We start from the raw sequence: 12,463 nt of genomic DNA, 5'->3' as shown, positions 1-12,463 counted from the left end.
CTCTCCCATGGCAAAGGGAAAACCCACTGTGCCCACTGAGGCTGCCTGGGAGAAATGTTGCCCTTCCAGAGGAAGGAGTCTGCCTCCTGTCATGGGGGCAGGGAGCACAAACAGGACAGAGCACAGCTCCTCTCATTAAAAAATGTTGGGTTTTTGTAATTGCACTGGGTAAAACTCAAAACAACCCATGAGTTCTTTCTCTTTGGTGACCTTTAACAGAAAGGTAGAAAAGGCATTCAAGGGGTGCTTGGCTTGGTCTGATTATGGTGTAGGCACTTGGTTTGCAGTATCCAGAGCTGATTTAGGCACATTGAGCCAAATCAGGTCACTTGAACAACACACTTGGTTTTCCAGATGCCCCACTCTCTGGATGATCTGCACCTTAAAGCTCACACACACACTTTGCCTCTGGGGATTGTAAGGAAAAGGAATCTTTATTTCTTCCTTCTATATTTGAACAGATATCATGGCAAAATTTTTGCAAGCCTGGAACGAGGGCATGAAATTGCGCTTTCTTGTGCAGCTGCTGTTAATGGGTGGGAATCACAAGATAGGTTATCAGCCATCAAAAGTTGTATACACACACGTGTGTGTATATGTATATATATATATATTTCTATATAGTGGGTTTTTTTCTGGTTATGTACATGTTAAATAAGATTTATGTTAAATAGCAGAGTATTACTTTGTATCGCAAAACCTATTGCAACAGAAGAACTCCAAGGAAACCCACTGAAGAGCTTCACCATCCTTTATAAGAGGCAAGGGGATTGGAGCAGCATCCTCTAGTCCCTGACAGACCCGCTTTCTGAGGGCAGCCCTTCAGACTTCCTCCACTCCGCCAGGCGCTGCTTGAACCATTTCTGGAGAGAAAGAACAAAGCAGAGACTGAGTGCACTGGGCTGAGCAAAGCCTCCGAATCACTCTTCTAAAGGTGCAGATATCAGCACGTGGGACGAGGCAAGGGGAACTCATGGTGCTGTTCCCAGGCAGTGCAGGCAGCCAGGATGGTTGCTCCTGACTGAACAGTCTTGTAACCTACATGTGCGCCTCCTTCAAACTCATTTCTCTAGCTCACTTCAGACCTTGACAGCATGGGTGAGTCTTTTTTTTATTGCTGTGAGCCCAGGTTTTACTTGCAGAGTAAGAGATTGGCTGAGGAGCTGGATGGTGTCTGTTTAAATGACTGGAGAAGTGAAAAAATCCTTTGCAAGTTCCAAACTGACAGGAATTGAAAGCTCACCTGTTTCAGAAGGCATGAGAGGTACAGCAGATTGGCTCTCCAAAAAATTTAAGAACAAATCTATTTTTAAAATTGTTTAAAAATCATCTTAGTTTTAAGGCAATACACACATCTATGTTAGCAGCACTTAACACTATGTCTGCTGTAACTTAGCATCTGGAAATCTATTCAAAGGGCTGCTGATGCCACTTCAAGACAGCCACAATTTAAAATATTAGATAAAATGTATTTGGTTAAAGCAACACTACCTAAGAAGAAAAGAAAGAAAAGAAATACTACTCATGTGCCGGAAGCACAGCTCAGCCTTTTCTTTGGCCATGTGCCTGTGATTCCTTTTGTTGCAGTTCATTTTGTTGCTATATTTGTTCATGGTTATTTTTGAAACTATTATGCTCCATAATGATACAACCACAGTGCTCTCTATAAGTGCCTCTCACACTCACACTGCCTTTGACCACATCCAGTCATACGATTGACAGCCTAGCCTTCTCTCAAAAGTTTCACTTTCTGTCCTAAATCATAATCTCCTCTTTGCATCTCATCGTTACTGAATTTTTTATTAAAATGGCTGCTATTTCTAGATGATAAAACACTCCAGATGACAGGGGCAATGATTCCCTGTGTTCTACGCAATGCAGGCACTTTGCAGCTCACCACCCCAGTCTTGATCCTGTCCCTGACATGACCTCCATCTCCAGATCTCTAGGAGCACACTGGATTAGTGGTAAAAGATAGCTATCAGGGAGGATTTTAAGACATCTACAGAGGTGCCCTGGGCATATATGGCCCGTGTTTACAAGTTGCTGTAGAGGAAATAAAAAGGATTAGTGCCATTTCTATGGAGAAAAAGGTATTTTAGGGGTACTGCCTCCTTGCTGCCTCAAACAAGCAGTGATTGATACCTGCCTGTCACCAAAGCACAGTCCACTCCAGCTGAGGACTATCTGTGCAATGGATGCTGTTCCAGCATCTTTCCCTGGGACAGGCTAAATGCTGACATTGCCAATTTGGCTTTGCTGAGCGAGAGCCAGGCTTGGCAGCTCTCTGCAAACTGCTGCTAACTTTCCAGTGGGATGGATTTCTTTTCTATACCCATAAATGCTTCCGTGGGTCCAGTAAACACCTACATCCCAATGAGCTGCACTGCCACCTGAAGGAACTGGGAAGAAGCCGTTTGCTTCTGAAGCCCACGGTAGCCTGCAGGTAGCCAGCTGGATCACAGGGCTTGGTGGCATTCCCAGACAGTGGCAGCCTGTCCCTGTGGAGGGATATTTGGAGGCCTCTATGTCTCCTGGAGAGGCTGACAGACTTGCCTGACATCGGGGCTTTGGGACGCTGACTGGGGGAAGGTGCACAGCCTGAGAATGTCCCACAGCATATCCTGCAGGAATTGCATCTACCCTCTATCTGTTTTAAAATGACAGTAGTTTCTTCAGACATTAAAACCAGCAGTAGTTTGTGCATCCAAGACTATCAGAAATAGTTTGGAAGAACAGCATGCACAGGTTGTAAATTCAGGAGCAGAACACGTGGAGTGCAGGAAGGATGTGGGGTACAGGGAGGTGCTGTGTGGCATTGGAGCTCTCTGGGTGCAGTTAGGAGTGTGCTGGGGGTTGCAGAGGTGCAGAGGAGACTTGTGGGCGCAGTGAGGAGAGTGCAGGGTGCACGGTGGTGCAGGGAGCACACTCAGGGAGCACATGGGGCACAGAGGAGTGCAGGCATGTGGGGGGAGCATGAGAAGGGCAGGGGTGCTGTAGGAAGCCTGTGGGGGGACAGACAGGTGTATGATAGACCAGGGCAGGCAGGAGATGTGGAGCACAGAGGCATGCAGGGGGAGCAGGGCTGGTGCCAGGGGCAGGATGAGGGGCATGCACTCACCAGAGTCTGCTCCTCGGAGAGCCCAGTCTCAGCAGCGATGAGGCACAGTGTGGTGGGGTCAGGATGCTTATTCACCTTGCAGAAGTGGTATTCCAGGATCTCCAGCTGCTCCTCAGTGGGAATCACTGGCTTTTCCATGGCCATCTCCTCCTGGGGCAGGGCTATGGGGCCAGGCACTGCAGAGAGGGCCTGGTGTCATTGCTCAAGCTGGGAGTGGCCAGTGGGGGCCACACTTGCTGAGCCCCAGATTTGCCATCCATATCCCACCAACCTTCCCCCCGACCCCAGCTGTGGCCTCTGGCTGCAGCAGGACTCAACTCCCTTCCCAAAGGCATGCCAGGGAGCTCAGCTGGGAGCACCAGCCCCCCAGCAACTCCTGTCTCATTTCCTCACTGCAGCGAGCACACGGCAGCAATGCCCAGCGCTGAGCTGTCTCACCATCCTCAGCTGGCAGGAAGCTGCAGGCTGCTCAGCACTCCCCTGGTGCTGTATTTATAGCCAGTGTCACTCCCATGGGAACGATTCCTGTTTACAGCCCTATTTAGGCCTGGGCGTCACTTAGGAGTGATGTCACAGCAATGGGCATGTTCAGGGGGTTAATTTAAAGACATTAGTTAAAAAACATTATTTATCCTCTAGGAGAAGGGACAATATCTGACATCTGACCTAGTAGGTGGTTGCTTATTTTTTTTCCCCTGCTTCCCAGTGATCAGGCAAGTTTGTGCAAAGGAATGATAAAACAGAGCATACATGATCTTCTGGGAGCATGGTCTTTGATCCAGAAACCACCCTGTTTCCCCTCCTCAGGATCAGTGTCCAGGTCCTTCTCTTAGCAGTGTGGCCGGACATCACATAATGCTGGCCATGAGAAGGTGAGCTGCACTGTTTTAAGTAATATTTAATGTTACCACACATGGGCATTAACAGTTTGTCCTATTGTTCCTGAGCATCACTGAACTGGTTAGTTGATTGATTGGGTTTTGGTGTATAAGTGTTCAAATCCTCAAGGACTGGACGCAGTGTATGTCTGTTGTTCAAGCACTTGCTGCCTCTGACTGGGGTCAGTCCTAGGTGCTCCCAGCAGAGGCAGCACCAAGAAGCCCATGTTTTCCTCCAGAGTTACCCTTGTCCCACTTGTGCTTTGCATAATCTCTGGAAGATTTGGCCCAAAAGAACACGCAAAGCAAATGCATCTTGGCTAAGTCCCACACCTCTTTTCTGCTGGGCTTCAGGTTTGCTTTCACATGGCAGAGAGTCGAGCTTGCTAATTCAGTCAACTAAAACAAGGCACTGCCCCCACACAGCATGCACAAGTCCCTTGATGCTGAATCACTGTGGTGTTTTTGAAACCAGGCTGTGGGGTATTGGCAGGGGAGGAGCTGGTTGCAAAAATGTGGCCTTTCTTGATCTGCTCTCCTGCTGTCCCAGTTGCCTGGCCCATCTCTGTCAGGTTGGCTGGTTGGTGTTGCTGGTTCTCCAGTGCTGCCAGGAGCCCTTGGCCCTTCTTGGGATTCCTGTGGGCCATCTGCTGCAGACCTGCCCTGCTTCCACACTGCAGTCCAGCTTTTCTTTCCCTTTGGCTCTGGAGTGTGATCCTGGAACATCCATCATGCTGCACTCCTACTGCGCAGGTTTAAACCCAACTGCTTTCTTGGTTGGCTGGTAACTCACCTTTAGGTACCCTGGGGTACTGAATGCCCCAGGGCTTTCTCTTGCTGACAGAACTGCTAGGATGGAGCTCAGCTTCAAAACTGTCTTGCAGCTTGTGAAGAGCCAGGCACAGTGAGAGGCTGGAGAGATCCTCTTCTTTGAACTTTACCTCATAAAACAAAGATCCCCCTGAGCCTCCTCTGCAGAAAGTGCTTTGACTAATAAAAGAATCCTTTGGTATTTGAGTAGGGGCTTATAAATAGACTAGGGCTGGTTGTGAAACAGCCCACTCTGCTTGAGTCACTTGGTAAATACGGATTGTAACACAGAAGTTGTGTAACATCGGAGCCATCTGAGTGCCATAGAGTGCTGGTAGACAGTACAGACAGTATGACCCACCAGCCCTGGGTGGACTGAGGAAAGACCATCTCTAACCCCAGGTACTGCAAGCCAAGCTGGCCTTGTCTGCAGTGCGTTGCAGCTGCCTGGGCTTGCTGAAGTCAGCTCAGTTCAGAAGCATCCATATAGGGAGGGGGCATCATAATTCAGTTCCTCATTCATGTGAGGTAGTAGGAGTCTGCTGAATGCTGCTCAGCTACCTTAGATGTTTGTAGACCTCTGGAAAAGATGCAGGGGTAGAAGGAGGTCCCCTGGACTTGAGGTGCTGCTCTCCAGCACTGTGGCTGCCAAGCTCTCCATGAGGCCAAAATGCAGATGAGGCCAAGCTCAGGCCACAAGTCCTGCCTCTTCTTTTTTCAGCACACAACTGAGCCACCTGCCCTTCCCATAGAAAGCCCAGCCACAAAGGGATCCTCATTACATCCAGATTATGCATCTAGCCCGGGCCACCAGCAGCAACATGCCTTGGCAGCTCATAAATCACTGTTTGCAGCCTGCTGCATTAATGTGCATTGATGTGAGTGCATGGATTTGCATAGGGAGCTCGTGCTTCACCTTTCATGTTTCACCTGCACAGCTATTTCTGCTTCTGATGATCTCCAGCTTCCTGAGGCATTTCCCCACAGGACACAGTATCTTCTACCTGCTGGCAGCTCAGGGTGCCCCAGCAGGTGGGATGTGATGCCTGATAGCTTTTCTTTGTGTCCCCCCTACCCCTGCTCTGGAAGGAGTACAGTTTTTGCCTCTCAAGGTTGTGAGATGGGTTTCAGGAAAAGGCAGAAACCCTGGGGCTCCTGGAGGGCTTTGCAGGTCTCCCCACATCGCTCCAGTATGTCCTGGAGGCTTTCAGGAGCCATGTGACCCCTGTGCAGCATATGGCCTCTAGCACTTGGCACCTCCTGGATGCTAAATTTGGAGGTATATGACACGACTTGAGGGCACCAGGAGCACCTAAATGGCCAGACTGGCCCTATTGAGACCACTAATCATCTGCCCACTACTTAAATGGAGCCTCGTTTAAGCCCAGGCATGCAGCTGGGCTTCAGGCTGTCCAACATCTCTCCCTGTACAGGAAAGGTGATTGTCTCACATTTCTTTAAGCCTGTCAGAAATATGGAGACTCACAGCTGTTTGGCTTAGCTGCTGAAAAGCACCACTTCTTACTGCTTTTTTCCTCTTAAATTTTTGACAACATTGAAAAAAATGCTTTTTCAGTGCAAAGAATGTTAGCCAGAATTCAGCAGGGCTGTGGGGCTGCAGTTGTCATTCAGCTGGGGTTTACTCACCCAGGCAGAAATGACAATTCCAGATGCACTGTCACAGGGAAACCACCACACCTGCTCTGTCCTAAGTGTCAGGCTAAGGACCCCTGGGGAATTCACACTTGGCTCTGACTGTCGTGGTTTTAGGTAGAGCGATGTGATAGCAGAAGATTGCAAGTGGATCAGCAGCTGCCTGGGCTGTGGGCAGCTCCAGCCAGCATTGCTATGTACATGACAGCACCTGGTGCTCTTAGTGTGGCTGATAGGGCATTAAAATGCACCTTCAGGGCCATTTTGGAGTGAGCAGACAAAAGGTAATGGCCGATGGACACAAGGTGCAGCGAGAGAAAGTCTTATTATAAATATGTAATACTCTGTCCATGTCCTGTGGTTGCACCCAGCTCCCCAGAAACACCCTGGGGTTACTAGCAGGACTCCTAGCTCTGGCCTGAAATGGGCAAGGACATCTTTCTGTGTCCCAGCATGCTTGTCCAGCACTGCTAGTGCGGTCAGCATTTACAACCCTGGCAGAAATCTGCCACTTTTCCAGAAAAGACGTGATCTCTGTCTGCTCAGCTTTGCTTTTTTGAACAGTAGTCACAATAGCTGGCTGGCTGTGCAGCTTTCTAATGATTTACTGCACCCAAAGCTCCTGGAAATCTCTCTGAGCTGTAGCTCCTGTCGAGCTGATGGGGCTCCATAGCCTCTGCTGGGCTTCTTGACCCCTTTCCCAGTGTTCCCACTGTCAGGGCTGGGATGTGACTGGAGGCATCTGCATCTGGTTTTAGCTTGCAGCTATTTCCTGCCACTGCAGGGATCAAAATAGCAGTTCTCAATGCAATCGAGCTCTTTTACCCTCCCTTGCTCTGCTGCAGAGCCATGTCCTGTCCTGAGCTTTGCTCATCCTCCTGCTGCGGGGTGGCTGTGGATAACATCAGCCAGCATGGCGCACAGGATAAGGTGGGACAGAGGCTTTAAAAATAAACCGGGCCCTGTCATAAATAAGGAAAAAACACCTGTCATGCATCCTGTAAACTACCCGTCCAGTCTTTTAGAAGATAATATCGGGTAGGAACAAAGCAAACAGGAGCACAGCAGCTGCTGTAGCAGAGGCAGGATGCCGTGGTGGCCTCTGCCTGGGGGTCTCTCTTGTGCCTGCCTCAGGCATGAGCCTTCCTGCCCTGCTGGGTGCAGGTCCGACCTCCTCAGCATCAGTACTCACAGGGGAGCTCTTCCCTCCATCCCATCATCCCCAACTGCAAACCCACCCCAGCACCCCCTGCTCAAAGCCTGTGCTTACCTGGAGCTGGCAGGGACCAGAAGTGTGTAAAACAAGAACCCCGCAGGTCCTCGGGTGACTGCTTAAGTATCTGCGTGTGTGTTTGACAGGCGGGGACCTGAAAAACCTGCCGCAAATCACAGGAGCTGCCGGGATCCACAGCCACTCTCTGGGCTGGTAATTCAGGTTTGGCACCCGCTCCCTTTGGCAGGGCTCCCCCGCGCTCCGTGGCCGTGCGCTCCGCGGGCTCTCGGTGCCCGGCGGCCGTCGGGGCGCGTCCCGCCGCGCTCGGGGCCGCAGGACGCGGTCCCGGCCGGGGCCGCTTCCTGCGGGGGTACAGGAAAGGTGCAGGCGGGGTGCGGCGGAAACTGCGCGTCGTGCAGCCGAGCCCGTCCCGCCCGGCCGCGCTGCATCCCGCTGCGCCGCTGCAAGGAGCCCGGCCTGATGGAGCCCGCAGCGCTCGCTGCTCTGCGGGGCTGGATTCTCATCTCGCTTGAGTGTCTTGCAAATGATGTGTCCAGCTTTAACATTCCTGAGCCTGCTGTCATTTTAGTCAGCCCTGTGATCGCGCCAGGCTGGGTGTAAGGGCAGGACTGGGTCCTGGATCTGTCCTGCTGCTGCTGCGGCCCTCAGAGGCACAGCCTGCCTGGGGATGGGGAGGAGAGCAGGGCATCCTCTGCCAAAGCTGTCTCCTCGATTAAAGTGCCCAGGAGCCTGCCGTTCTCAGTGTGGTGGTCTGGGAGCATTAGACAGCAGCTTAAAAAGAGGCATCTTGTGGGGTGGAGTGCAGTGGGGAGGGGCTGATTTTTCTCTCAGTTTATAGACAGCTGGAAGGGATGCTGGAAAATGAGAGAAGCTGAAGAAAGGGCTCATGAAAAATTGAGTATGGCTTGCAGTGGCTGAGATTATCTGCCAGAGCAAAACTCAAACTGGCACAGAATGCAAAAGCTGTGGAGCTGTCTGGAACCAGAGGGAGGGAGCCCTGACCCTGGGGAGAAGTGGATGGACAAACCCAGGCAAGAAACCTGCCATATGTTTAGCAGTGAGCCAAGACCATCCTTTAGAGGTTTTGTAATTTTGGGGGAAACATGGGCCAGGGCAAGGAGATTGCAGAGATCTGTGCCAAAGGACAGGCAGACCTGTGCCAGTTTTCCTAGCGCAGGATGACATTGATCGAGCAAGATCAGGGGATAGCTTCAATGCCTGATAAACCAAATGGTGCTGTTCAGTGGCTGCCAGAGAGGTTTTTGGGAGAAGACTTGATCCTGCATGCCTTGGGCAGGCACCTGGCCAAAGGAATATGTCCTGTTTATCACTGGTGCTAAGCAACAGGAGCATAGCTACAATGGGTGCACACAAGCGGATTGGACAATGTGACCAGAGGATGGCTCCAGGAGCTGTGCTTGGGGGCATCAGGGTACATTCAAGGAGGCTGGAGCAGACCCCTGCAGCAGGACTCAGCCTGGGATTTCAACCCCAGTGTGGGAAAGTCCAGGCAGAGGTCCCAAACTGCATGCTGACACGTCCTTGGGGGAGCTCTCAGGGGTATTGCTACTTATCTGCCCCGTGTCTGTGCTCTGCTCTGGCATCTGCTCTTGGCCAGCCTCGGTGACAGGACAGATGGGAAAATATTCTGATCCAGAAAGATTTTCCTATGTTTGTATGCTGTCTTTTCTTTATTCCTTCCGTGCATATGCCCCAAGAGTTGCAAAATGTGAGTAACATGGCCTGCAGGAACAGGATAGGCTCCTCTCTTCCCTTGTTTATTACTGTCAATGGAGAGAAAGTCTTTAATGTGGAAAAACCCTTTTCTCTTAGCCTGTGAACCCAGCCCAGGCTTGCACTGGGAGCACTGGCAGTGACGTGTTTCAGGCTGAGATGCCCCATTGAAATGGTTCCAGAGGTACTGGGAGTCCTGCAGTGACAGTGTGAAAGTCATGTCACAAATCTGTGCACATCTGGCTGGCACATGTTAATGCTTCTCTGACCTTTTCTGAAATCTTTTACACCCCATTTCTCCTCCTGGGAGAGGGTCGAAGTACTGCTGGAATTTATGCCTCACCTGATATGAAGAGATCCTGTCCCAGAGGATGTCCTTTGTCAGCAGAATTAGATTAAACAGAAACAAAATGAAGGGTGCATCCAGGCCCATCACAGAGACTTTCTTCCTGTTGAGAAGAAGTAGAGCTGTTGTGATGTACATGTGACAATTTTGCATAATACTGTGGCATTGCAGGGAGGGGTTGGCAGCTGCAGCCTGCATTCAGCACCCCACTGCTCTGGACCCCTCCTGAAGAGGGCTTGAATATCATCCATACTGCTCCATGGCAAGATATTGGCTGAGGTCACTTTTGGGGGGGAGGTGGGGTGGGCATTGAACACACAGATCATGCCCACCCTGGCCCAGTTGATGTCCCTTTAACACTGCATGGAGACAGAATGGAAAAAAAACATGGAAAGGAGAAGGGGGAAGCAACTTGTCAAGCCATCAGGATAGAATGGGCTCTAACACAGCTTTTCTGCCTTGTTCATGTTTCCTCCTTTTCATGCATGTGTCTATCTTGAATTTTGCCATGTTTTCTTTCCTGAAAATGAGGCTTAGCACCAGCACCACTTGTCTGGGGATTAAGCAGAGATTTTCTTCCTTTTTCTGAGTATGTGAATTAAAAAATACATGCTTTCCAGACTCTACCCCAACCCAAGTGGCAGAGAGAGTGCAAAAGCTTTCTTTCTCCCTCTGAACACCCCAATGCAAAGGAAAACCTCAAAAGCCATCTTCTGTTTTGTTTACCAGTGGGTTTTTTTTTCCTGATGTGCTGGGGTTTTCTGGCCGCTAATCCAAAAAAAAAAATGTGGCTGGAAACAAGGCTTTACAGAATATTTTGGCTTCCATTCAGTTAGAGAAGAGTTTTCTAACTAGTCAGTACTGACTCACAGGACAACTCTTGCAGCTAACCAGATGAGATTTCTACCTCCATACCCCACTTGCCCCATAACAGCATAAGAGATTGGTTGTTCTTCAGGGTGCAGCCTTTGTTGGACATCCCAATACACAAGAACTTGACTGAGTCATTGTTCTTTTGATCCATTTTTTTTTCCTAGGAGGGCAGCAACACTGGTTGTACCCCAAGAGCCAGCAGCACAGTGTTTACCCAGACCATGCCCTGGCTAGGGGCAAGAGGAGGTGGGCACAGGTGGCTCCTGCTGCTGGAGCAGGACTGCTGGTCTGGGATCAGCTGCTGCCTCTTCTGCTCTCTCCTTCATGCATTTTCCTTTGGTTTTTGTGGACAGGGTTCAACCTGTCTCTCCTCAGCAGTAGAAGGGATCCAGGCCAGACAGATACTAATCAGATGTGCCTTCCAATAAGATTCCTGCCTTTACTTTGTCCGTGGGATACAGTTGTGTGGATGGAAACTGCAGTGTTTTATTATTCCTCCCGTTGTTCCAGCACTTCTCAGAGAACAGTGTCATCTCATTGGTATTTCCATGTGCAATCTCTGCCTGGGGTACAGTCTTCCTCCCTGCTCTCACTCTTACTAACCAGATTGTTTTGAAGTGACTAAACCGGGAGTTGATACGTGCAGTTCCTTGCCGGGAGGATTTTCAGCAGCGCTGCCATAGCTTGTAGGCAGAGCGTGCTGCAGCACGCAGAGACAGCCAGCAGGGCATCAGCGCATGTGGGAGCTTCTGCCATGCCCAGCCCAGGAAAACACGGCCCCGCAGCGGTGAGAGGCAGGGAGGGAGGACAGAGTAGACCTGCAGATCCACTCTCTACCCTGGCAGTGCCAGGGGAATGTGCAGGGGAGCGAGTGCCCTTCCACAGGCTCGGACAGCTGTGCTTTTTCTAGGGAGCAAGTCAGGGAGATGGGGGCTGGAACATGTCTGCTGAAATCTGTTCTGTTCTGAATCTCTAGGCTGAAGCTGCCTAGAGAGCTTTTGGAGGTTCTGACTCAAATACTTCAGTGATCAAATACTTCAAGGCCAATGAAGGGACTTTATCCCTTCCAGAGCAGGGATGAGCTCTGTCCAAACACGTGCCTGCCACCACGGCTCTCAATTGTAGCAGGAATGCTACCCTGAAGACCAACTTCAAGGCTGAGCACGGGTGCTGAACATCCCATGACTTTGCTCAGCCTTCACCATGAGGGACAAGGACCAAGATTTCCCCTGTGCTGTCCCACGCCAGGGAGCCCACAGGTTCCTGGTCCTTGTGCCCACCTCATGGCAGCAGTGCCATGCAGCTGGCAGCCCGTGGTTTCTGTTGGACCAGTTTGGGCAGGCGCCTGTGGAGGGGTGGCTCTGGTGCCACCAGCTGCTGGGCATTGTCACAGCCAATGAGCAGGATGGGTCATCTCTGTGACACTCACCACAGCCCCTGTGGCACCTGTAGTGCCCTGTGACACTGGCAGACAACTAGGATGACTCAGAGTGACAATGAACCAGGAAGGAACATAATGGAGACTCTGCTCCACCTGCTGGGTGTCAGGGTGTGGCTTGAAGTGCCCTAAGCAATTAAATTAAAAATTTTTGTTCCCTTTAGCAAGCTGGTTGCTAGAGAGAGCTCCTGGGAAGCTGGCACTGACAAAAGATGCTAGTTGCCCATAGTCTTGTCTACACAGCTGGCCACAGCTGGAGACAGCTGAGTGAATGCAATAGAAGCACTCACAGATGCCTTCCTCATTGCTGTGGCAGCCTTATTACCACCCCAGGCAGGGGTCACCCTCAGTGGGACATCTCCTGCTCCTGTGATCT

General features: G+C 50.7%; 1 protein-coding gene across 3 annotated transcripts; it reads right to left on the bottom strand.

Moving 5' to 3' along the window:
* Positions 1-415: 415 nt before the first annotated feature.
* Positions 416-7,926, bottom strand: HOPX (HOP homeobox). Of its 3 annotated transcripts, none has more exons than XM_036382341.2 (3): positions 7,733-7,926; positions 3,122-3,297; positions 416-863 (listed from the first exon to the last, which is right to left on the bottom strand). In XM_036382341.2, exons 2-3 carry the CDS (start codon positions 3,263-3,265, stop codon positions 786-788), a joined length of 222 nt encoding a protein of 73 aa, XP_036238234.1. In that variant the 5' UTR covers positions 3,266-3,297; positions 7,733-7,926; the 3' UTR covers positions 416-785. The 3 variants fall into 3 exon arrangements, with proteins under 3 accessions (XP_036238234.1, XP_036238232.1, XP_036238231.1); XM_036382339.2 differs by lacking the exon at positions 7,733-7,926 and adding an exon at positions 3,560-3,627; XM_036382338.2 differs by lacking the exon at positions 7,733-7,926 and adding an exon at positions 3,393-3,551.
* Positions 7,927-12,463: the final 4,537 nt, after the last annotated feature.

This window comes from Molothrus ater, chromosome 4 (assembly GCF_012460135.2).
Source record: "Molothrus ater isolate BHLD 08-10-18 breed brown headed cowbird chromosome 4, BPBGC_Mater_1.1, whole genome shotgun sequence".
Classification (NCBI taxonomy): Eukaryota; Metazoa; Chordata; class Aves; order Passeriformes; family Icteridae; genus Molothrus; species Molothrus ater.
The sequence above is the reverse complement of the archived record's forward strand: the minus strand, read 5'-3'. Positions and strand labels throughout refer to the sequence as shown.